General features: G+C 35.2%; 1 protein-coding gene across 5 annotated transcripts in view; it reads right to left on the bottom strand.

Moving 5' to 3' along the window:
- LOC149150129 (uncharacterized) overlaps positions 1-27,059 on the bottom strand; it is a 36,997-nt gene extending 9,938 nt beyond the window's left edge. Inside the window, exons 1-4 of one of the 5 annotated variants that reach the window (XM_089440045.1) lie at positions 26,207-27,059; positions 25,927-25,996; positions 22,835-22,983; positions 2,826-3,194 (exon numbers count right to left, since the gene is read on the bottom strand). In XM_089440045.1, coding sequence (XP_089296171.1) covers positions 3,174-3,194; positions 22,835-22,983; positions 25,927-25,996; positions 26,207-26,386 — 420 coding nt within the window. In that variant the 5' untranslated portion in view covers positions 26,387-27,059 and the 3' untranslated portion in view covers positions 2,826-3,173. Of the gene's footprint in view, positions 1-2,825; positions 3,195-22,609; positions 22,984-25,926; positions 25,997-26,206 lie in introns of those variants that run through there. The other 4 variants (XM_089440044.1, XM_089440042.1, XM_089440043.1 and 1 more) reach the window with 4 other exon arrangements.
- Between the last annotated feature and the right edge of the window lie 359 nt (positions 27,060-27,418).

Below are 27,418 nucleotides of genomic sequence, written 5' to 3' on the forward strand. Positions count from 1 at the left end.
TGTGTTTTGGGGGGTGGAGGGGGGTTGATATAAAGAGATAAAGGAAAGATGGAGCGATATATAGATATAGATGGTGGGGGGAGGGAGAGAGAAGAAGAGATAGATAGAGAGGGGGAAGGAGGAGCGAAGAGAGAGATAGAGAGATGTGGGAGAGAGGGAGGGGGAGATAGAGAACAAGAGAGGGAGGGAGCTAGATGTACAATAACTAGATGTGTGATGTACATTAACTAGATGTATGATGTGCATTAATTTAAATGTAAACAAAAAAAATTATTGACAACATGAATTGATTTGTGTGTTACCTTGATTCAACCATGAATAACATACTTGAATTTCCGTCTTAAATAAAATGTTCACCCACATGAAATGTTTACTTCTTGAAACTATAAACTATTTGTAATTGACTACATCTTATTATTCCCATTTTCCATCATTCATTTTTGTTAGTCACTTTACATTCAAATGAGGTAATAGAAAACAACTACAATTGAAACTTACTTAGGGTTTAACACTCCATAATTCACAATGATTGACTTTGGAGAAAATTATTATTAATATTGGAGAGCAAGAGAAACAAGGTATGGTGTTTACTACAATATCTTGAATTAAATAATTTAACAAAGTAAACGATCAAAGGGAAACTTTAAACTCAAAATGAGAACTCTAGCCAAAAAAACCTAAAAAAGCATGAAAAAACAACACGAAAATAAAAAGTGTTGATATTGGAATAACGTTTTTTTTGGGTAAATTTTCATCATTTTTTTATAACAGCACGGAAAGCCAATAAAAACAATTTTTTTGGTGCAAAAAACACCCTGAAAACGAAAAGTGTTGATCCCGAAATCACCCTTTTTTTTCAGAGTAAATTTTCAATATTTTTTAGCAATGACAGTAAGAATAAAATATCATGACATTAGAGAAATTTTGAGGCCTAAAATGGCTCTCCTAAGGATTATTATAAAATAATAGTGGAAATAATAAAATAAAATTAGATCACCTCATCAAGTTTTGGAGGGAAAAGAGAAAAAAAAAACTATTTCTTCAACTCGTATCTTCAACTTATCTCCCTATGAATTTACTCAAATTTTGAGCAGGAGTACCCGTTGGATGCATAATTTAATTTTTCATCCAAGGAATACCCATGTTGCATAATTTTGATGGACCCTACTACATGAAAAATGTGAAATACATGAGAAAACGTGATTGCAATAACATTTTTCATGTATTTCACATTTTTCATATTTACACGCAAAATGTGAAATACATGAAAAACATTATTGCAATAACGTTTTTCATGCATTTCACATTTTTTGTATAGTATGGTTTATAAAAAATATGCAACATCGGTACTCCTTGGGTGCAAACTTAAATTATGTATCAATGAGTGCTCCCACTCAAAATTTGAGTAAAATGGTAGAGAGATAAGTTTAAAATACGAGTTTAATTTTTTTTATTTTTTTTTCATCTTTTTACTCTTTTTACTCCAAAAATGGTGAATCATCCCCTATGGTTGACATCATCATATTGAATACTATTGGTTCTCGTAAACTTGATTTTTGTTGTACATTTTGTTCGAGACTCTTTTTTACCTAAAAATTTATCTAATGCTCTGAAAAAACTTAAAATTCCAACGATTTTCAGGCATGGAATTAAAGATTAAAATCGTGTCTCTAAAAAGCCTTAAAATTCCAACAATTTTCAGTCATGGTGAAAAAGATAAAATACTTATAATTGTTTTCAACCATAACATTTAAGATAAAATATCATGACTCAGAAAAACCTCAAAATTTCGACAAATTTTCAACCATGGAATTAAAACTGAAGATCATGAGAACAAAAAACCCTAAGTTTTCAACTTATTCAACCATGACATTATGGAAAAATTATACGACTAAAAAAACTTTTAAAACGAACACCTGAATGAGAGAGTCATTATACCAAGAGTAATTTTTTTTAAATGCTAAAAATATAGCTATTTTAAAATCTTAGTCTAAGACAACTTGACACATTGCAACAAAAATTTAAAAATGAACCGTCAAATTGACACATAGTATAGGAAAACTCAACCTAATAGAATCAAAACTTAAAAATCAACCATAGAGTTTTTGAGACATGTTTTCGACGATAATCACATCAAAATTCATTTGTTGACGCGTTTTGAACCAACCAATGTGGTTCATCGTCAAGACCAAGTGAAGAATCAAATCATGGCAACAAGTTAAATATAGAGACATATCACTCCAACAGCTAGAAAAAAGGCTAATTTTGACTAAAAGAAACGACTACTTTTGACTAGACCAAAAATTAGAGAAAAAAAATATTTACTTTAAATTTAAATAAATAACTAAAAATATATATAAATAGAAATTTTTATATTTAACTTTGAAAAAATGAAAAGATTTATACCCAATTTATAATTTGAGGGACAAACCATTTTCTAATTTATAACGGTTGTTGAATCCCTGCCCTTTCCTCTTAGCCCCTCTCTTTTCCTTTCTTAATTTCTTTGATTTTATTGATTTCTCCTTTTTAGTTTTAATTTTACTCCCTTGACTCATTAAATGTTCGAAATTGGTCTCTTCTGATTCCCCTTTGGGGTTTGTTGCTTCTTCTTTGTTCCCTTTATTTATTTATTTTTTGTTTCTCTTTTTATTTTTGTTATTTAATTTAATTTAATTATATTTATCCATCACCTTTTGTAATTTATTTCAAGGGTTCTTTTTTTCCCATGGAAAAATTTGCAATTTCATTAATAAAAAAGAAATTACATTTTGTAGATGCATATGCATATTCTGATATTTCTATCGATAGATAACAGCTTCCGAAGAAGCACCAAAGCCAACTACCTGTATCCACACATGGAGGTAATAGCCCAATCAGAGTCTGAGAATAGTATCCAAAATAAAACAAAAGATCAAAATAGGATAAAATTATCTTAATCCACGCAGGGAGATAATTTCCAAAACCATGTACTGTGCCATTCATATAAATGGCAACATATCAGTTCAGAAACAACAAAAAGAAATATGTACAATAATATGAAATCAGAGTCCAGAGATTAGTCCATAATGTCCATAAAAGGCCTATGATAGTACTGGTAGTGAACTCCATCATTCTGTTCACGGATCAGCCAAATGCCCTGCTCCTGGATCGCGCCTTCTTTGGAAAGACGGTCAGCCTCTGTGTTCCGCTCCCTGTAGATGTGTTTACATGAAAAATAGTCAAAATTGGATATCAATCTTAATGCTTCATCTAGAATGTGTCTCAATGAGAAAGACCAACAATAAGAACTTTTATTTAACCAGTCGCAGACTATTTTAGAGTCTCCAAATAGTTGTAAAGCATGGCAATTCTTCTCCAAAGCAAAGCGGATAATATGTAAAGCTACAAAAAGTTCTGCAAAGTTATTAGTTCCCCTCGTTAATCCCATGATCAGGCTAAATGAGTGCCTCTCTGAAATGTGAAGGATAGCTCCCCCACCACAGCCTTCTTCTTGTGCAGCCCCATCAAAATATGCCCAGGGCATGTTGGGGTCAAACTGTTCCTGAGTGATGTTCCTTGCGCTAGGGGGTGGCGCAGGTCATCAGGGATGAGATCATAATCTGCTTTGATCTTGGCGGCAATGATAGTCCACCTGGGGGGGTATTTTGGAAGATTAACAGATTGCGAGCTATCCAGACAGCCCAGCAAAACAACAAGGGGAGGTTTCTCAATTTGTGGGGCATGACAGAGGAAAACCAAAGGTTCCAGGCATCAATCAGAGAGGTCGCTTGCCAGTTACAATTTGTGGGTACAACTGATGTCACAAGATTCCATAAATTACGTGATTTATGGCAATTCAAGAATAGGTGGGAAGCAGTTTCACCATCCATGTTGCATAAATAACACTAGTGAGGGCCATAGAAGGATCGCTTCATCAGGTTATCCCCTGTGGGGATTTTATTTCTCAGAATGCACCACATTAATAATCTGGATCTAGGAGGCGCCTTCAGCTTCCAGAGGTGTTTCCACCAATTATGAAGGATCTGGGGCTTCCGCGACTCTGCCAGAACAATGTATCCATCCTTTGGAGTATATCTCCCCATCTTTTCCAGAGCCCAGATGATCTCGTCATCACCATCAGTAATTCGGATATGAGCCTCCGAGAGAGCCTGTGTATAGTCCTTCCAGATCTGCTGCCATAGAGGAGGAATGTTGAGCTGAAGATCTGATTTCCAAGCTTGTTGGAGGATAGAGGAGTTTGCCTCATCTGCAATATGAGCAAGGTGTGTAACATTTTTCTCTCCTAGGTGCATAAGAAGATCCGGAGGTAATATGTGCATGTTCCCACATCCAATCCACGGGTCTATCCCAATGCGCACTCTGTTCCCCGAATGGATTCGCCAAGTAATACCAGAGCGGATGGGATCCAAAGCTTTCAGGACAGCCTTCCAAATGATCGAAATACCAATATAGAGTCTAACTGGTCTTCTGATCCAATCCAATACTTGTGCAGGGGCAATGTATTTCGAGTAAGCCACCCTTGTCCACAAACTATCTGTAGTGACCACTTGCCATCCTAGCTTCGCTGCCAGTGCTGAGGAAAAATCATCAATCTTTTTGAGTCCCCAGCCTCCCCATTTTTTTGGAAGTATGAGTGCATCCCATTTTTCCCATGAAAAAATTCTTCCTGGTTGATTACCCCTCCATAAGAATTTGAGGCAGAGATTTTGAATCCTCAACAAAATGCCTCGAGGAATCCAGGCTAGGGACATCCAATACACCGGGGTTGCTTCCAGGACACTCTTGATGAGTGTTAATTGGCCTGCACGAGATAAAAATCTTAGGTACCATATGCTGAGCCTCTTTTCTAGCTTTGCAATGAGCCAAGTCCAATCCGCTATCTTATATCCTACGGGATTTAATTTGTATCCCAAATATTTCAGTCCCTTTTCCAGATCAATCTGTGCAAAGTGGAATCGGTGGAGAGCATAATGAATTTCATGCTGTGAGTAGGCAGTGGCCATCAGAGTAGATTTTCCATCATTTATAATAATCCATATGGCTTTTTGAAACAAAGAAAATATATCTCTGATCGATGTCAGATCCCCAACACTTCCATTGAGAAAAATTTGCACGTCATCCACAAACAGAAGGTGTGTTAGCCTGCAATCATCCGTTATCTTTATACCATTGAGTCTTCCTCTTTTGTGTTCTTCTTTTATTATTCCACTGAGCCCTTCCATGATCAGGAGAAACAGGAGTGGTGAGAGAGGACACCCCTGTCGCAAACCCCGAGTCGAGGTGAAGAATGGAGATGCACTCCCATTAACCAGGACACTAAAAGGAATGTTAGTGATGCATCCCATAATCCATTTAATAAAGATGAAAGGGAAACCAAGATGGGTTAGAAGCATTCGCAGGTATAACCAATTCACCCTGTCAAAAGCTTTAGATAAATCCACCTTCATGATCATACCTTTGCCTTTTTTGCTGTGGAGAGAGTGTAATACTTCCTGTGCTGTCCCAATCGCCTCATGGATTTGCCTGTCCTGTAGGAATGAAAATTGTTCAGGCAGGATGTGCTTTGATAAGATTGGCTTCAATCTGTTTGCTATTATTTTGGCTATAATCTTATACAAACAGTTACAAAGCGAAATGGGACGGAATTCATCAAAAGTGGTCGGATTATCTGACTTTGGAATGAGAGCAATGAAAGTGGAGGTTATGGCTGCTTCCAAACGACCCGAAGCTCTTGACTCCTCAACTACTCTAAGTAGATCTGAACCAATCAAATCAAAAAAAGCCAAATAGAATTCGATGGACCATCCATCAGGTCCTGGGCTTTTGTCCTTGTTAAACCATTTTAAAGTGGCCTCCAGCTCCTCTAAAGTAACCTCTTGCATCAATTCATCTTCATCCTCTTGCTCCACAAACTTAGGGAACAGCTGAGCAACTCTGATAATTTCGGCCAAATTAGTCTCCCTGGGGTCACTATAGGCATTTTTAAAATGAGAGTTTACCAGAGAGGCGAGCTGAGGGAAAGTGATTGTTGTCCTTCCCTGATCATCCTGCATTTTCCATATGGTGTTTATTGCTTTCCTCCCATTAGCAAACTTTTGATAAAACTTTGTATTTGCATCCCCCTCCTGAATCCAGATGGCCCTACTTCTCAGTCTCCATTTGTCTTCCCTCTCTTTGAGGATTTTTCCACGAGATGAATAGAGGGATGTGATGTTATTCTTATGCTCCTCTGAGCAATATAGACCACCCAGCTCATTTTCAAAAACTGCCAGTTCAAGATCTATTTGTCTCAAATCTTGATCATCCTGTATTCTTTTTTGGTGAGCACAGATTTTGGACATCTTTTTCAACTCAACGAGGTTGTGGATAAACCCTGCTGTTACATCACCCCTCAACTCTGGTGGGTTTGATTTCCAGAAGTCGGTCACCATGCTGATGTATGATGCTTCCTTAAGCCAGGTTGAACTGAACTTAAATGGTCCCTTCGGCCTGTCTCTTCCACATTCCATTTCCATATAAATAGGTAGATGGTCTGAGAGCCCACCCGTGCCAACCCATTGCCTGATATTGAGTCCCAGATCCATAACCTGTTCTTTGACTAAAAATTTATCCAGTGTCCTGGCAAGGCCATTATCACCAACTCTATTGTTCCTCCAAGTGGCTTGAAGTTTTGCAGTGGGTATATCGATCAAGTGGTGAAATTCAAAAATGGTCGAGAAGTAGCCAAAGAGGGAGTCCCTTTGTGCGTGAAGTCCCCAGGATTTAGCATGTCCTAAGGAAAAGTTGAAGTCTCCTCTGACTATCAGATTATCGACCGAAAGTAAATCCAAACTCAGAAGACGGTCCCAAAATTCAGGTCGGTTCTGGCAAGGCCCATATATATTGATTATTCTGAAGAGCATCCCCAGCTCAGCTGAGTGTACATCGGCCCCTAAGTAACCATGTCTGCCCCAACTGTTAATTGTCTTGATAGATCGAGTATTTATGCCCAATGCAAGCCCTCCAGATCGGCCTTAGGCATCCAATCCCGAAAATCTCCATCCCGGTAGTGAGTGCTCAAGAGAGCGAGCAATATCATCAACAGGGCCTAAGGTCTCCTGGAGGAAGATAATATCCAGCGAGTCGGCAGAGAGTAACCGACAAAGAGCTAGTTTTTTATCAGGCCTAGCTAGCCCTCTGCAATTGAAGGATAAAATCTTCATGGAGGGGGTTCGAAGGGGGTTGTTCTAGCTCTAAGAACCCCAAGAATGGTAGATTGTTTTCCCAAAACAATATCGACATCTGCTTGAGCTTGTGCACATTTAACACCAGAGGGACAGCCGCGGGGAGCCTTAGGAGGGGGAGGGGGATGGAAGATGTCAAGTCCAACATGATCCTGAACCGAATTCTTCATTCGAGACCGCATATTATATCTCGATTTAGAGACCGCTCTCAAGGAGGCCAAGGGCTGTGGAGGAGGGGTACAAAATAGAGTGGGGGGTGTGGGGGGGAAGGAGGTGTGAGGGGGAGCAATGTCACATACACTCTGTACAGGGGCCTCCAATGTGATTACAGTACCCGGTCCCAATAACTGCTCAGATATTGAATTATTATGAATATCAGAAAAGCATTGAGTGGGGGACAAGTGTATGGAATTCATACCCGAAGTATTGGAGTCACCCGAGGCTATCGTGGCCGAAACTAGAACTGGAGGCGGGGGGCGATGGGGCGGCCTACCACGCTTCCTCGAAGTGTTCTGATTTGGTTCCGAAGACCTCAAGCCAGGGCTCGAAAATGTAGTTGTTCCCCAAGAGCGAGGAGTGTCAATCCTATGCATGTCCTCAGAAGCTCGAGGCTGTTCCTCCCTTGCAGGATCTTCATGCGACTGAGCCTCCTGCTCTTGAGAATCTTGTGTAGTATGCCTCGCTGCCTTCCTGATGTTCCACCTATTCAGTGGACAGTCTTTGAATAAGTGCCCCACCTTGTGGCAGTGCCTACATCTGAAGGGTATCCCTTCATAGTCCAGCATCTACCTCCTCGTAGCATTCCTCCATTGAATGTTAATGTACTTAGGTAGCCCTTCCGAGAGGTCAAGGTGCACTAAAATCCTGGCATAAGCCATTCTTTCAGTCGATAGAAAAGTGTCATCATAGGTAAGGTAAGAACCCATAGCATCCCCAATCTGCCTGAAAATCTGCTCTATCCAGAAGTGACAGGGAAGGCTCGGAAGACGAACCTAGATAGGTCCAGCCTCCACTCTCTCTTGTTCAGGATCGAACATCGGCGTCCACCTTCGAAGGAGGACTGGTGCCTGGTCAATGTGCCATATGGTGGAGAGGACCCAATTTGTGTGAGCGAGACATTTGAATCGCAGGGCAAACCAGCCCCTAACAAAGGTTTGAACCCGAGGGGGTTCCGTCAAATGATGTCCCCAGACTTCCATTGTCCATTTTTGGAGCCTCTCCACACTGTAGTGTCTGCCCCTGACTCGTCCCACCAGAACTTTTTCTGCCGAATCCATAGCTTCACGAAACGGTGTGTCCTCGGTTAGTTTGAGGAAGATTTCACTGCTGCACTGTGGGAGGCGTTTTTTCCTTTTGGAAGCCCCTTTGAGTTTGCTGCTCGTGCCTACTGTCGACCTGTTCATCTGTACTGCCGCATTTGTGGTTGAATCTTTCATTGTCGTAGCCCTAATATTGTCAAAATGCCCTGATATTATTCTGATGCCCGTGAAGTTTCTTGGGAGGGGATTCCCTGCGTCCAGGGGAGCTAATTGAACCGGCACCTGTCTTTCTTGCACTGGAAGATACCCCTCCAAGGGTTTATCCGGCCCTTCCCCTGTTTGTAACGAACCCAAATCTGGCCCTAGGGTTTGAACACCTGGATCTCGCCAGTGCTCAGCATCCGCCAAGGAACCTGGTAAGAGCGGAGGGCCTGTGTAGTCCCGAATAGTCGAGGCTTCTATGGGAAGCGAGATGGAGGGTATGCGTGGCCTTGAGAGAGTAGGGAGGGCTTTGACTTCTGCAGAGAATTCATGGTCAAACGAGAGAAAATCTTCCACCGTGGTCCCGGGCTGAGACCATATCAGCTGGTTCTCCATAGGAACCGCAGAATAATCATCTTTGTCCTCCATAACTGTCAAAACCCCTAGCTGACAGCTGCCTGCAGGAATGTCGATGGAGGACCGATAACTGTCTAGGGGAAATCAAACTAACCGAAAAGAAAAGCCGCAAACTGCTAGTAGATACGATGAGGTAGCCGCAGAGGATCTGAAATGGGGTCGTCTGCCTGGTCAGTTCCTCTTCCTTGTAATCTATGTCGTTCACCGGGTTCGATGCCCTAACCCCAGTCCTCTGTCATCCCATCTCCTCAACCCTCAAAAACACCCTTTCAAGAGTTCTTATTACTTCAACTTTGTAATTAATATGATTTTTCAGCTTTATTTTTAATATTTTTATATTTGATCCTAATAAATTATCCTAAATCTCTCACTATGAATTAGGTAATTAATCTCATTATAATTCCAATAATAATATTAGTGTATGTATACAGGTATTTTATTTAGTTACGTTTTTAAATTAAAAAAATGACTTAATCTCATTATAATTCCAATAATAATATTAGAATATGTATAAGGTATTTTATTTAGTTACATTTTTAAATTAAAAAGAAAATGACTTTTTCATTTTTCCAAAGTTAGATATAAAAATTTATATTAATATATATTTTAGTTATTTATTTAAATTTAAAGTAAATATTTTTCCCCTAATTTTTGGTCTAGTCAAAAGTAGTTGTTTCTTTTAGTCAAAATTAGCCATTTTTTAAGCCGTTGGAGTGATTTGTCTCTTTATTTATCTTTTTGCAATCATTTGGTTCTTCATCTTGTCCTGACGATGAACCACACTGGTTGGTTCGAAACGCGTCGACAAATTAATTTTTATGTGATTGTCACTGAAAACATGTCTCAAAAACTTGATATGGATCACAGAAACCTAAATTCAACAGTCAACCATAAAAATTGACACATTATGAGGGTGAACTTGATCCATTGTAACGAAAACTTTAAAATCAACTATCAAATTAATACATAATGGGGTGAGATTGCTAGTCAAGAATCGACATAGACCTTATAAGAAAAAAATAAAATAAAACAAAATAATAAATAAATATATAAAAATAGAAAATAGAAAACATTAAAAAAGTAAAACATTAAAAAAAAATAAAAAATAATAATAATAATAATAGATGAAAATATATATATTAAAATTTTTCAAATAATAGATAAATAACTTAAATAAATAAAATTAAAAGATAACAAGAGTTAAAAAAACAACAATAATAATAATACCAAAAAAATAAAGCATAAATATTTTTAAAAAGTAAATATTTAAAAAAAGCATACATAAAATTAAAAAAAATAATAATAATAAACAAATTTCAGAAAGAAAATAATAATAATAATAATAATAAATAAATAAATTCAAGAAAAAAACAAAAAACTCCTAAAAAATACATATTTAAATTAATTTTTATTTTTTAAATATTTTTTTAATTGAATTCTTAATATATTTTTATTTTAATATTTAATAATGTAAATGTTTTTTAAATGCATTTTTTAATTTGTTTTAATGTTAAATTTTGGTTTGGTTGAATGTTTTTTTTTAATTAGTTTTTAATTTTTTTATTAATATATGTTTTAATTATTATTATTATTTTTACTAAGTTTTGGTGCGTTGTTGTTGTTTTTTTAAATTGAAATTGAAATTGGTTTTGTTTTTATTTTTGGAATTTAGTTTATGTATTTATTTTTAAATTGGTGGCAAGGTCTTAATGTGTGAAAACTATTTGTTGAGGGTTTTTTTTCTTTTAATAAAATTTTATTTTAACACACTTATAAAGGTTTGTTTTTTTTTTTTTTTAATTAGTTATATTTTGTTGGTTTTTTATTTAAATTTGGTTTGAATTATTATTTTTGGACAAAAACTTCAAATTTCATTTCTTTTTTAGAATTTATAAAAAAATTATTAAATTTGTTGTTTTATTAACTTTTTTTATTCAATTTTTTTCATAATTTTTTTATTTAACATGTTATTTTTTTGTAAAAAATCATGAAATACATATTTTTTAACTATATCTATATGTAGTATGTGCATTTTTTTGTCAAATGTTTAAAATTAATTTTTTTAGTGACACTTATTTTATGTGTATTGAAGTATTAATTAACGACATATAAATATATAAAAATCTGTTACTTCAAAATATCAATTTAATTATTATTTTTAACTTCGCGAAAGAAAAAATAAATAAATTTCATTGTAAAAATAAAATAAAAAATCAAAATCAAAATCAAACCTGAAAAACCCTTAAAAATTGAATACCTTTGGATGAAAACAAGAAGAAGAATAAGACTGCTTAAGAAATGGTCAAATAACCAACATTTTTAAAAAATTGTGCATACTTAGGACATAAGAAAATTTAAAGTGTCAAAAATATGTCCCCTTTAAAAAAGATGTATCAACATTTTTCAAAATCCACATGAAAATCATCAATATTTCAAAAAAAATATCCATAATTAATACATCAGAAAATTTAAAGCGTCAAAAATAACCCAAAAAAAAGAGGTTGATGTTGCATCAACACTTTTCAAAATTGGCAAAAAAATCATTAACATTTAAAAAACAAATGCACATACTTAATACATAAGAAAATTTAAAACGTCAAAAATATACTTAAAAAAAGGTGTATTTTAAATCAACACTTTTCAAAATTGGATGATTTTTTGCTAACTCAAAAAAATGAGAACTCGGTACATTGCTTGTTTGATAGTTTACTTTGTTTTTGAATGATATATGATTTCAGTTCCCCTTTTCATATGATCGTTATGAAAACATGGCAACACTAACAAGGGTGACAATAGGAACAATAAAAGATAATAGTTTGATATTGATCACAAAATACTATTTTTAATTGGCTACGTTTTTATTATTCACATTTTCTTCATCCAAAAGTGTTAGATTGTCACTTTGCATTCAAAAAAAATTATTTCATCATTTTTCATCATTCAAGTTATTAAAAGTCTCTATCATCTCAACAAAATGAGGTAACTGAGCAAATTTAAAATTAAAATGACCAAATTAATCTTATACATGTTTAACATGTTGAAACTTATCAGAATAATTAGATGTTCAACACATTTTGTGTGACTACGCACATTTTAATCTAGCCTAGATCCATCTTAACTTAAGATCTATCCAGCGTCGAGAGGGATCAAATCTCGAGGCACAAACCTTTTTTCAAATTTTGCACCCAAAAAAGAGGTTTGCACCTTGAGAAATTTGATCTCTCTTACCGCTTAATAGATCTAGAGTTAAAAGGGATCTAGATTGATTAAAAAAACTCAAAACATAACATTATTAAAAATTTATTAATATATTTTAAAAAAAAAAAGTCTAAATAATCTATGTTTTTTATGTTTTTGTCCACCATTATTAAAATTCAATTATATAATTATTAATAAAATTGTATTTAATATTATTATGAAATTTCCACAACTAAAATATGTAATTTCAACTATCATTATAAATATTTAACTAAATTTTAAATAAATATTATAAAAACTCATTTTAAAAAATAAAATATTTAAATTACATATAAAATAAATAACTAAAATCTTAATAAATTATAAACTTTACCTATCACGTATATAAAATAAGTAACATTTTTTAGTAAATTATAAAATTTCCATATATTAATAAAAAAAAAATTAATTAATTAATAAATATTACAATATTAAATTTTATTATATATTATTATTATTATTTGTTAAGTGGTGTGAAGTTTGAGATAACTCAATGTTTAATTTTTGGTTTGAGAAACCACAACTCAACATTTAAACTGTCAAAATCACACTAGGGGATCGCACCCAACCTGAACTATGTCAAAGTTGGATTTTTCCCAATAAAATTTGAAACATAAAATATTTAAATTACATATAAAATAAAAAATACAAAAAATTAATAAATTATATACTTTACTTATCACATATAAAATAAATAATATTTTTTTAATAAATTATAAACTTTCAATATTTTAATTAAAAATTTAATTTAATAATTTTAATCAATTAATAAAATATCACGATATGAAATTTTATTAGATAATATTTCTTTTAATATGAATGCACATTTAAACTTTGGTTTGAGACACTACGACCCAAGGGCATCTAAGCCATCAAAATCCTCCGAAAATTGCATCCAGCCTATGCCACACCAACCTTTAAATAAATTAAATTACATATAAACTAAATAATAAAAATCTTAATAAATTATAAACTTTACATATCACATATATAAAATAAATAATATTTTTTTAATAAATTCTAAACCTTCTATATTGTAATAAAAATAATAATTTAATAATTTTAATCAATTAATAAAATATTATGATAGTATATTTTATTATATAATATTTTTTTGTCTGATAAGTAGTGTGAGTTTTGAGATGATTACACATTTAATTATTAAAATCACTTGGTAATTTCACTCACCCTAAACCATGCCAACTCTTAACATAAATAGATTTTTCCCATAGAATTTCAATCCAATAACCTTTACATCATAGATATCTTAACAATACACCCCATCGTCATTTTTCATACACCTCACAAACAATATTATTATATAATATAATTAAAAATAAATCTAATTATTAAAAATAACAATAATCCACCTTCCCTCTTACCATTATCGGTCAAGTCTCAATATCACTCTACATCATTCGTCATCTTAATTTCCTTTGCCATATTCTATTGCACAAGGATTGCAATATGTTAAGAAGATTTAAAAATTATACTAAAGAATATTTCAAAGGAATAAAAAGGATTGTAATTTAATGATTAAGAGAATAGGGTTTTAAGGAATTTGTATTATTAAATTTTAAATTAAGAATAAATTTAATTGTAATTTTGTTTTAAATTTATAAAATAACACGTAAATTTTTAATAGAAAATTTGAAATTTATGTTTAAGTTTTTAATTTATTTTTATGTTTAACATTAATTATATAATATTATTTATTTTATTATATTTTTTAATTATTATTTGTAAAAATTAAATGAAATTATTAAAATCTAAATATATGTTTGAAATAGAAAATATAAATTATATGTGTTAAATTGAATAACTGAAATTTAAGTAATATATTAAGTTATTAGTAAGTGTGTTTTGTAATTTGTTATTTTATATTTATGGACTTTTATTTTTTATTAGAAAAGTAATTTAGATAAGAATTTATTTTTATGATATTTTAGAATAAGATATTTATAATTTAAGAAATGAAGGAAAATTTTTTTTATTATGAGATTTTAATGTTATAATCGTTTCTAACCAAGTTATTTTTTAAGTAATGATCCAAACTCTAATCATCTTTGGCTACATGAGGATTGTGATTTAGTTAGTAGATTAAAGAGAAACTCAATGAAGACATAATTGAGAATTCATTCGGTACTGAGTTAGCCAAATTGTATAGTTTTCAATATCTTATAATTTGCAATGGCATAGTCAAGTGCACAAACTCCAACCCAATTACTTTTATTCATGGGTTTGGTATTAGTGTGTTGGATTATGTGATATCTAATATCCTTGTTTGCAACCAAATTATAAACTTTGACATCTCTTATCATAGACCTTTAACCTTAACTCTAAACTTTTATATACAAAACAAGCACATGTGTGAAAAGAGCCTAAATCTAATCATACACCAATAATCTTAACTCTAGGCTTTGACGTGGAGGTTTCAGAGAGGGAACATACAAAACATACGTGGAGGTTTCAGAGAGGGAACATACAAAATATGCTAGGGTTTTGTCACTTTACAGTGAGGAGCTTGGCATTGCCGAAAAAATTGAGCACTCTCCAGGTGCTCTTGGCATCTCATGGGACAAGGAGTCTATGCTCTGTTTCGTTATTAGCAGTGGGTGTGGATACCTTTGGGCCTTCTTTGCAACATATCGACTGCATTTTTATCGCAATGTGTCAAAGAAGTCGGATGACACAAGGGGTCTTGACTCTATGGGAGTTTCCATGGTCTAGCCCTGCTACAAGATCAATCTTTGTTATCAAAGCATTATGTCACATTACGCTGGCAATTCCTCTATTACAGCGAGGTCGTGGCTAGATTTTCCAATGGGTAATGCGATGGTATACTCATTCCTCTGTTTTTCTTCTATTTGTTATTTATATGATTGGAATTTTCCCAAGTGCCTAGTTCTAGTGGCCCCGGGTCGGTGGAGGTGTTGTCGCTGGCAGTAGCCCCTCTATGGGTTAATTTATGTTTCAAGCTATTGTGACAGGTGTGTTCTCAAGGGCTCTTGTATTTTATTCTTTAAAAAGTCTCCCCTCTATCTACTCGGCAATGTATTTCGCCTCCCATGAAGAGAGGAAATAGGAATATCCTTTTCATGTTTTTGTCAGAAACTCAAATTGGAAGACTAATCTTTTGGATTCCTTTGTTGTTGATTTGAGGGTGGAGGTATCAACCTCTAGATTCCCTTATTGTTGATTTGAGGGTGGAGGTATCAACATCTGGATTCCCCTATTGCTAATTTGAGAGTGGAGGTATCAACCTATGGAGTCCCTCGTTGTCGATTTGAGGTTGAGGTGTCAACCTATGGATTCCCTTACTACTGATTTGAGGGTGGAGCTGTCAACCTTTGGATTCCCTTGTTGTTGATTTGAGAGTGGAGGTGTCAACCTCTAGATTCCCTTGTTGCTAATTTGAGGGTGGAGGTGTCAACCCATGGATTACCTTGTTTCTAATTGAGGGTGGAGGCATAAGCCCCTTATTTTTGAATCGGGGTGGAGGTGAAATCCTTTAAATTCCCTTATTTTGGAAAAGGGTGGAGGTGGGACACCTCTTGATTCCCTTGATAGACTAATGGACCAAACAAGAGGTATAATTCACTCATCACAATCCCTATAGTGAATCTAATGGAAACCTTTGTGTTTTGATGTAGGAAATCATGGGAGGCAAGTAGATCTCTAAAGGGAGAGAACAATCTGAGTTGGATTGAACACTTCTAGAGCATCAAAGAACTTCAAAAGGCCATGGGAAAATGGCTGGAATTTGTAAATTAATGATTACTGAGTGGATGGTAAACCACAGTGCATATAATATCATTATAAAATATTCTATAGAGTTGTACATATAAAGCTCCATAAGCAGTATGTGTTTCTTTTAAGCATGTATTTTATGTTGGATATTGGAAAAGAACACTGATGACGGTGTTCTCCTAAGGGGGGGAGGCTTGTGACATCCCCAATTGCTTAACCTCATTTTTCAATGTAAATATTTTCATTAAAGAATTATGGGCTAAGTTATTGGACATGGATTCCAAAGACTGAGGAGGTATTTTTCTTGTATTATGCAGTTTAGTTGTTGACTCAACAAATCTAACTAGTGTAACAACCATTAAAGTTATTTTTTGTACTGTAAAGGTTCGAGGCTTCTCAAATTTATGAGGCTAGAGAAAGAGTACACATCCCATGCTTGTTTGGAAGAAGGGACAAGTAAAAGAGAAAAAATTCAAAGCAACTCAGGGCATTGGCAGATAGAGGTAAACACTGCAAGGAGGAGACATGTCTCAAGGAGAAGAGAGAACAAGGACACATGGAAGCCAGCTAACATGCTTAGAGAATTGTGCGAGAAAAGAATTACAGGGAGCGGTTTTGAAAGGGGGAAATATGCAAAAAGAATGAGGGTGAACAAGCACTTACGGAGAACCACCATGGACGAGAGCTTATACAAAGCAGTACACACAACCAATATAGGGGGAGCCTACATCTGTTGTTGTGAGCAGTGTTGTTAAAATCGCGATAAAATCGCAATATAATGAAAAAATCGCGATTTTTTCAGCTTGCCGATTTAATCGCGATTTTTATACGAAAAAATCGCCTCTTTTTTTTTGCCGATTTTTATTGAAAAAATCGCGCTTTTTTCAAAAAATCGCGATTTTTTCGAAAAAAATCGCGATTTTTTCGTTAAAAATCGCGGGGGATTGGGACAGCGCGATTTTATAATTTTTTTTTTTGGTTTTTCATTTGGTCATTTGGGTTTTTTCATGCAATTTTTTTTGAAAGAAACAAATAATTTTTGAGTGGGGCAGCTTAATGATAAAGTCTAGGCCCTAGTATGGATATGCTATTCATGGTAATGTTAAATTCTTAAAGTAAAAGTGACATTCTCCTTAATCTTCATTTTCATCCTTTTACTTAAATTTTTAACATTACCATGAAATGACTCAGGATGTTTGAGAGTGGTTCCAACCTCATTGGATTTCATATGGAGAAAGTAGAATTTTAGATTTCATTTAAAATCCAGCAGACTTATCAGTTTTTCAGGATTTCAGGATTGGGAGATTGTAATGTTTCCAGGTGACACCACCTGCTCGGGCTACCCCTGCCACCAGTAGAGGACGTGGTCTATCTCCTATAGCTCCTACTTCTAGTTCTTCAGCTTCTAGAGCACATCAGACTCCACTACCATCTCCACCAGCACAGGCACCAACATCTACATCTAGAGGGAAAGGGAAAGCTGTGGCATTTTCTCGCAAGAGGGGCAGAGGAAATCAATAGGATTAGACTTCATTTTATTGTCTATGACATTATGACATGATGAGATACATTATCATATTTTTTGTTGATATTTTGAGGCTGAGTTGGGACTCAGGAGTCAGGACTTACTATTCAGGACATGATTCAATGTTATGTGTGATTTTAGCGCTAGAAATGATATTAAACATCTTATATATTAGTTTTTTTATCATATTTATGTGTCAATGTATTTATTTTATGTTGTAGATGGTTTAGATATTAAAAAAATTGAAAAAAAATGAATATTTTTGTACCAAACGATTTTTTCCCGCTTTTTTCCGATTTTTTCCCGATTTTTCCGATTTTTTCCGATTCGTTCCCCGCGCCGATTTAATCCCGCTCGCGCTTTTAACAACATTGGTTGTGAGGCTAAGAAGAACCACCATAGCCAAGAATGCAAAAAGCACATGCACATGCTGGCAGAACATAGCTTTTTTCTGTTGATTATCACTCTGGAACTAGAAGAGGCATTCAAAAATAGAGGAAACAACAAAAAAAGAGAGAAAACCTAGAAAACACAGAGCAATTGGGAATTTCTTAGGATTTGGGCATTACTATAGCAAGAGACCAACAAGACAAAGCAGAGCATGGTTTGGACTAGGGAGAATGCTTGTGTACTTGTTGGCAGAGAAAGAGCTTATTGGAAACATGATGTAATAGTGGAAGCACATGTGGTCAACTCCTGGGCTCTCAAAGTAGTTGTTTACAACTCTAGTTGTGCATATAGAGTACGAGGGGAAATTCTCTAGGTGAGGGGAAACTCCAGGATACATTGGGGGGCTGGAGGGTGGAGATGGGATTTTTCTAGTCTCTTGATAACCTAGGGTATAGGTTTAGCCCTTTAAGTTCTAGCAGAATCTATGGAGTCTCCTTGTTTCATTTAGTTTCACAATGGATTCTTGAGTCCCCTTAGTGGGTGGAATCACTGTCGATGTGCTCAGGGTGGGGTGAAGTCTCTAGATTCCCTAGAGATCATTAGTTGTTGAACAATTGGAAGGTAGAGGTGATAGTCCTCTCAATTCCATGAAGACTTGTTGGTTGTTGTTTGGTTGGTGGGTGGAGGCAGGAGGACCTTTGGAGTCCCTGTTTCAGCTAGTAGTTGACATACAATCCCTTGAGCAAGCTATTTCAGTCTCTGGAATCCAGCTCGGGGGTGACAGTTGCAAGTAAGCTTGGATGCAACTGTCTATGGTTGGGTGGAGAGTTGTAGTCCCTAACTCAGTTTCCCAACTCTAGTATTAAATCCAGATAAGTATTAAAATGCATTCCTTGCTATTAAGGTTCTTATTGAACTGTTAGATTAATGTTGTACTAGTTGCATGATTGACTTATGGTTTCATGTAATGGAAAGGAAATGATATTTGATGTATGTTACTGTGTATTTTGAGTTGCATTGGTGGTTCGAAGAAGATAAATTAAACATGATTATCCATCTTAATTAGTGTTGTAAGAAGAACAATATTGTCCTTGTGTTGAAATGTTCAAGTTTTGAAGCATGTCCCTGGTACCGTGGTTTTGTAGTGGTGTTTCCACATTGAAATTTAAATGTAAAAAGCCTGAATTTTATTGATGTTGCATGAGGGATGGTTTGTTTCCATAAGTCCAAAGGATTCACATTTTTATGAATAGCTATAGATGAATAAGTGTTGAGTTTTCATGATTTTCATGCCCTAATTTTGGATATAGATGCACCCATGTGAGTGCAAGGAGAACTTGATAGATAAGTGTGTGTTTTGGAACTTCGTCCCTTGTGTGACTATATAGGAATAATGCAATTCTATGTATGCTATAATGGTAGGGAATATAGTGATTTCCTACCCTAAGGATAAATGAACCTTTGTATAAGATCAAGACACTGATGGAGTTGGTGATTTACTGGTTTTGTTGATAACGCCATGAGCATGATGTGTGCATGACTGTCAATGGAACTACTATGAGCTTAGATTTCTGATGAGGAGACTGGGTGACTCTCCTAAGCTTGGAAAGGAGCATAATCCACTCCCTCAACCCTTTGCAGTGAGAACCCATGTAACGAACCTCTGTCGAAAACCACTAGATTCAAGAGTTGTCGATTCTTTCTGACCTAGGCTCCGGGAAAAACCACCGCAACCAAGACATGGTTGAAATCTTTTGCAAAATATGCATAGTGACAAGCAGTCGAGAGCCTTCCCTCCTATATTTAGCCTTTAACCTTATCCATGGCCAAAGCATGGAATTCGTTAGGTCGTGTAAAAGTAGGCTTCAAGGCCAAATCACTAGTCCATAAGACCACAAGACATAACCAGACACAAAGCCAATATATTGAACCGCTAGGATTAAATTAGGTTTATCAGTGGCTAGGTAAGACTTGAGATCACATAAGCCTGGAGGCTCCATCCCGAAATCTCACAAAAGTGGCGCAAAAGGGAGTGTCAGGCTAAAAGGGGTCGAGCTAGCGTGGAAAAGCCAATGGTGTCAAGTTGGTCATGTGGCAAAGATGGTGTGGTGATAAGGCTAGTGGTGGAGCCATGTACACATCATCTAGGCAGGAGGATCCCAGATGGTTTGAAGGCTCACCGGGAGTTCCAACCATGTAGCGTATCAAGAGGTTTATCTAGGAAGTGCACCAGGAGTTTCATCCAGGTAGGGCATCGGAAGTTTTAGCTAGGTAGTGCACCAGGAGTTTTAGCTTAGTAACACACTGAGAGTTTCATTCAGGTAGTTTACCAACGATTTTAGCTGGGTAACCAAGATCTTTAGACGGGAGAGTTGATCCTGGGAGCTAGGAAAATATTTGTTAATGAACAAATTCATCAAATGGCATGGGCACATCAGCCCGGAGGGTTAACCCCATAACAAATCATGGAGGTGTAAGGTGTTAAGGACTAGGGTAACGAGCCCAGGTAATGAAGGGGTTACCAGCCGTTGACATTCTGTCAATTGATTTATAAATAAATATATGTATGTATATATGTATTATGATACACATCTGGAGGGTATAGGTTGAGTGCATAAATATAAATATAAGAAAGGATTGTAAGGACCAATGCTATGAATGGATTGACAACCATTGTACCATCACCAAGTGGCGGTAGCAACACAAGATGACTGGGCAACCAAGTGGGATCCATGTGGATGCCATGTGGCAAAGGGAAGGATGATGTGGCGCTTAAGTTTGAATGACCATAACTTTTGATCCAAAGGGTGGATTGGGGCAAAATTTATATCTCTGAAATATTCTCGATGAGATGAACGCATTGAAATCATTCGTGTGGAGTTTTAAAGGGGTCAAAGAAGATAAACTTTTTTTACCCCATTTCTCTAATGATACTAAAGAAATCAGGTTAGTAAGTGAATACTTCACCAAGGTTAAGGTGGGATGTTTACACCCAAGTGTGTCACCTTGGGGTCCCTCAGTGCTCTTTGTTAAAAAGAAGGTTGGTACACTAAAGTTGTATATTGATTTTAGGTAGCTAAAGAAAGTAACAGTGAAGAAAAAATACCCTTTGCTAAGACCAGATGACGTGTTTTATCAGCTCAAGAGAGCCAAGGTGTTTTCCAAAATTGATCTAAGATCAAGGTATCATCAAGTAAGAATTAAGGAAGAAGACATCAATCAAATAGTATTTTGAACTCGATATGAGAATTATGAGTTCATGGTGGTACCATTTGGATTATCTAATGCACTGAGTGTTTTCATGTTCCTTATAAATGGATTTTTTCATAATTATTTAGATATGTTTGTTACTGTATTCTCTAAGCTTCAAGAAATGATGAGCCGTTAACCCTATTGACAAGGCCTGTATTCTCTCTCAACTGTAGAAGAGTACAAATAGAAGAAAATAATAACTAGATGGTCCTCTAACATGGAAGAAAGCATCACACTTTTCCTGTAATTATTTTTTAAATAAGAAATTCCACCATTAAAAATTTATGGTTAGAGCTAAAAATGGTAGATTTTGGAAACAAAAATCATTACCTCCTCTTGTAAGGGACCTTTTTTCATTATGTCCTACAATGTCCGAGATCAATGTCCATGTTGAGACCATTTCAGAGACCACTTTGTTTGTGGTTTTTCTTCAAGAATTTCTTGATTTTTTTGTTGTATGGCCTCTTTTCGCTCTCATGCACCCATACCATGTTGGATTTAAAAACTGCACCATCACTATATCTGTTACTAGACCTTGTTCATTCACAGAGTCTTATACCCTATATCCACCTAAATAATATTTTTTTGTTAGATGCCCACAACATCCACCAACATAAGCCATGCTACCATATCCAAGAGTTCCAATGTTCTTATCCAGATATAAGACTTCCTCAAAAAGACAGCAGTGAGGAAATAAATGGGCTCTAAGAAAGATGAATGTTCCACAAGTGTATTTAACATTTTTAACAAAATGTGACGGGATGTTTGCATTTCTCAATATCAAAGGAATGGAAAGTGGCAGCTCGGTTGTCCCACAGGTTTTGAGAATGATTTTGAATGGGTAAACAAAGGGACTCAATTATAACAGGACATATGAATCAAAATGCTCATTAGAGAGCTCAGAAACAATAGTGCGTTCAACTGCTTTGAGCATTTCATCCAACTGGTTTCGAGTGAGTTCCCTTGGGCCCCTTCCTTCTGATTCAGTAGAAAATGAAGATGCAAAGAACTCAATGTCTAGCATTTTTCCAATCCTTCAAACCCAATTGCACTCATCGGGGGAATTGTTTCCTCACAAGCCATACCCATTTTGACTTACAGACTAGGTGAGAATTTACTTTCTTGGTTAAGAAAGTAGTAGAAGAAAATAATTTAAACAATGTATTTTTTCAAAGTGTCATGGGAGAAGTTTCCACTACAGTGGAATGGAGAGCTAATCCAACAGAGGTACAGTGGAGCTGCAGACTAGCTACTAGAAATCCAATTCTAACTCCTAAGCCTAATATTCCTACTCTATGGATCTCAAAAGAAAATATTAGGATGGTTTTCGAAGGCATGCACAACACAAAATACAAAGCAAAACCACAATTCCTATTTTGTACAATAATGTATTCTACATCAAATGAAATCAACGAAACATCATAACAAATATTGTACATTCTTCTAGCTCCTAGTATTTTTCATCATTACATTGTGTTGCTGAAATCAATGGATGCATATTTGCATTTCAGTAACAACAAGATATGATTGTAGTTAAATGGATTCATTAATCTTGCATTAGCTACAGGGGAACTTACGTTGGAGTAAGAAGCACTGCAAAACTTATGGATGCCACTGTCAGGTCGAGTGTATTCCATATTGTAGCACAAGGGAGTTTTATATTGGTGATAGTTATTACTAAACGTCTTCTTCCCACATTCTGTCTCCATCACAACATTTTCCCTTTCTGAAATACAAAACAAGCAGCATCAGGAACCAGCCAAACTGATAAAAATTAATGCACCTAAATTATTTTTACAAACTGATAAAACACACATGCCATGGGAATTCCAAAAGTTACCTTAAACCCAAATAGAAAATACACGTGACTTTATAATTGTTAAGAGCACAAAATCCTCGAAAACTTGTTAAAAATGAATCTAGGACTAGTAATAAAGAGGCCACGGAAGAAAACATTCACAACATGCAGTAACAACTCATAAGAAAAAATACACAGGCATCCAAAATCCCTTTAAACAATTGGAAAAAACACGGAAAAATAAATCATGATAAAACATTAAAGATAAGAAAAATATAACGACTAGAATAAAAGTCTTGCATAAACGAAAACATTTCTTAACAAAATGCGGATGAAATCAACTTGAGAGAATCCTATAATTTCAATCCTCAAGGAAACAAAAGTAGGAAAAGCATCAAATAAACAAATAAATTCAACTTTGGCATAAAATCATTACGAGTCTAGTCATGGAAGTTTCGACGAGAAATCAGAGGACTTAAAACCTCAACAACATAGTATACATAAAAAAAATTGCAAGAGGGAAAAAAGGGGTCTGATACATAGCCAGACAAAAATTGTGTCCACGGCAGGCATGACGTTGAAGTAACATGACTAGTGTTGTTGTTTCACAATGGATAAATTAGTCATAAAAAATATACGAATGCCAGAACATTCTAGGAGCAGTTTGTACTTCCACACAAAACGTTTCATGCACAAGAAATATGAGGATTAAATCCAATTCCCCTTCTTTCCACATAAAGAAGGAAACTTCATTCAATTAAAGGGACCAGGTATGAACTTGGAATGCTCTCCCTTATTTTGATTTAACAATTTAAGGACTTAGTACAATTATTTTATATACATGGGATAAATTATTCATTTGTTTATCAGCGCTGTGGCAAATCATAAGGAGGAGACTCAAGAGTTTCAAATGGTACAATTCCATTCTCCACCAAGGAATACATTGACAAACCCCAAGACAAATGAAATTATAGATGCCAGTGCATGAACCAAACTCCTGAAATTGAAAAAATAAGTTAAGAGTTACTAGATCCAGACTTATCTATGGAAATTAAGTGTGTGTTTACTATCTATAAAACGTATGATTTGACTGAAATAAATTGAAATATTTTATTTAACAGGATTGTCAGCTTTGAATCTGATGGTAGCCCATCCACCTGCTGGCATAGCTACAATATTTCGCTCTAGAGGATGTTCAAGGTTAAACTTACCATTCTCCACCAAGAAAGACATTGACAAACCCCAAGATAAATGAGATTACAGATGGCATTGCATGAACCAGATTCATGAAATTGGAAAAATAATTCAAGCGTTACTAGATCCAGACTTATCTATGGGAATTAAGTGTTTTCTATCTATAAAACTTATGATTCGACTGAAAACAAATGAAATAGTTTTATTTGGCAACCCATCCACTTGCTGGCACAACTACAATATTGCGCTCTGGAGGATATTAAGGTTAAATTTACCAGGATCTTGACTTGAATTACAGTTTCTATGTCTCTGTCCAACAATATGAAAATTGTGTCCATGAAGATGAACATGATGGTTTTCAGTCCCTACAATGTTAGTATCCTGCAGGACTGATTGTATATTGGAGTTGATAGGGACAACAGTGCCTTTTGTTCCCATATTTTCCTCCTAGTAAATCATAGGTAGACCATTTCCAATATAATCAAACTCAATTATTGGTTTACCTGGAAAATCTGTAGTAAATGTGCCATGGTTTCCATCGTAGTATGACTGCAGTATAGCAGTGATGGGGCATATGAAGAAGATGTTATTGATTGCAGCTAGAAACCTTTGGCCTTCGAACCCATTACAAAATTGCATAGGTGGGCAGCGTTGCAGAGCCAATCGTATAGTGAAGAAGATATATATGTCTATATTTTGTGGTATATTGGCATTTGCTAAGCTTTTGATACTTGCAGAGAAATCATTTGCCGTCTGAAGTTCATTGAAAATAGGGAAGAATTTCATGATGGGATCTGGATATGATTTGGCTAGACTATCTTGGTACTAAAGTACAATTGTTGTTGTCATGTTATCGAAGGTAATTCTTGATGCTAAGAAGTGTGTCGTTGTTGCCATTTAGCATTGTCCCTATGGTTTATCTATTGTTACTAATACATCAGTTGTTTATCCAGGAGTAAGCAAGAGAATATGTGTTTTATATGGCTTGGTGTAGAGAGCATCTAAAACAAAAACTGTGAGAATGTGATCCGCCATAAAGAATAAAAGCCCATGATTGAGTGCAACATTCATGATCTGACGGAGATATATTTTGCCCCAATTGACTCGTACTCTGAATGTTGAATCTGCAACCATGAAATGAATTTTATCAGAGATTTTTTGTATAGGATTTCTACATCTATTTGGAAGTGGTATGTCTGATGTTTCTGAATAATTAATCAGAAAATATGTACACCGAGATATGAGATTCAGTGATTAAGTGATGCTAAACTTATGTTGATGGAAAATTTTGAGAATATTTCGAAATCTGATCGTAACCACAATATTTCAAAATATTCTCAAAGTGTGCAATTTACATCAGGCATAAGAATGCAGACTGTGATTTATACTACCCAATAAAACCATGTAGGGAAAAGTAGTAATAAAATTGAAGCGAAAACATTGCTTATTTAAAAAAATGTCGATGAAATCATCCTAACAGAATCTTAGACTTTGAATTCTCAAGACAAAAAAAGTAGGAAAAGCATCACATTAACAAATATATTCAACTTTGAAATAAAATTAGTACCATTCCGATCATGGCAGTGTTGAGGAGAAAGCAGAAGACTTAAGACCCCAAAAACATAGTATACATTAAAAAAAAAAAAAATAGCAATAGGGAACAAGACGGTCGGATACCTAGCCAAACAAAATATGTGTCGACCGCAGGCCTGGTGTTGAAGTAACATAACCTCCTCATCTGATAAGGCTTTCATGTGAAACCCCAAAATAAAATCTTGAATCATTTGAAACCCGGAAAAAAATTCTTGAAATTACAAACCAGAAAAGTATTTAAGATGTAAATCCTTATCCTTAATATGTCAAAAAGTCGAATGCAATATATCAAACCTTGTATACCAGAAAGGGAATTAAATAAATAACAAAAAAAAAAAAAAAAAAAACTGAAGACGAAAATTACCTTCCAAGCGTTATGGGGTCGAAACCTTGGAAGTGGTCGCAATGTGAGCCTTATGGGGTCGAAAAAAACCCCTGGAAGTGGCTGCAATCCAAGTTCTCTTCCGAACATCGAAGATCTAAACCTAGTTAGGCCGCTACCCTTGCTCGAAACTTTGAAACCCAAAAGAGAAATTTTCACCATTGCACCACAACCACAACGGCAACAAGGAGTGTCATATGGGCATGGATTTAATGCCAATATGGTGATGATGACACAACCATTGTAGGAGAAAGGAGAGGCATATGGATATGGACCTAATAACGGATACCCATATGGTTATGGATATCAATATGGTTATCCATAGAAAAATATATATCAATACGCAGGATTCACCCAACTTTATATACGCTAGGCTACCACCAGAATCATGCTCTAGCTGTAAATCTGGCTATCAATATAAATTCAAACGAAAATAAAAACCAGGTTGATTATGATCACCCCAACACCTATCAATTTCAACCAGCAATTGTCCACACTCCATATCTAATATTGGTAAGGGTGTGCTCCTTGCTGCAAAATTTGATGAACTTTGCATCCGTATATTGAACAACAAAACCTCGAAGATTGTAGTCATTCCAGAAAACTAAAGGACCACCCCCATTTCCAGTCCTTTCATATTTGAATTTTTTTTTTTAATATTCGTGCTTGCGGTTGTTGAAATTGTAGTTATTGATAATAAGGGTGATGTTGGGGGTATGGTGTTTAATCAACAAGATTCACTGCAATCAAGAACTAGTCGGGAAAGAAAATAGATAAATGCTCCTCTCTCCCCAGAGGACCCATTCTACCCACCCGCAGTGAGGTGGAATGAGTGTGAATATCAAGCCTTCGAGTAGATTGAGTCGAAACCTTACCACCCACTTATGTTTATTTTGGAAAACCATGCTCTAGCCCAATGGACATGCGGTGTTGATTTGATGATGACATCTTAGACAATTATTAGGGTATTACAGACTCTAGCTCAATGGACCTGCGTTGTTGATTTGATAATGAGATGTTAGACAATTATTAAGGTATTATAGACTCATGTGCACGGAATTGCCTATGTTATTTTGTGCAATGGATCAATAAGATTACGAAACACATAGACGATGAAGCAGTTAAAGAACATAATAGACAAACACACATAAACACAGCAAGTTTAATAAGGAGTTCACCCAACACTCCTGGGCT

This window comes from Pinus tabuliformis, chromosome 9 (genome assembly GCF_031772625.1).
Source record: "Pinus tabuliformis cultivar Carrire ecotype Pingquan chromosome 9, CPIR1, whole genome shotgun sequence".
Classification (NCBI taxonomy): domain Eukaryota; kingdom Viridiplantae; phylum Streptophyta; class Pinopsida; order Pinales; family Pinaceae; genus Pinus; species Pinus tabuliformis.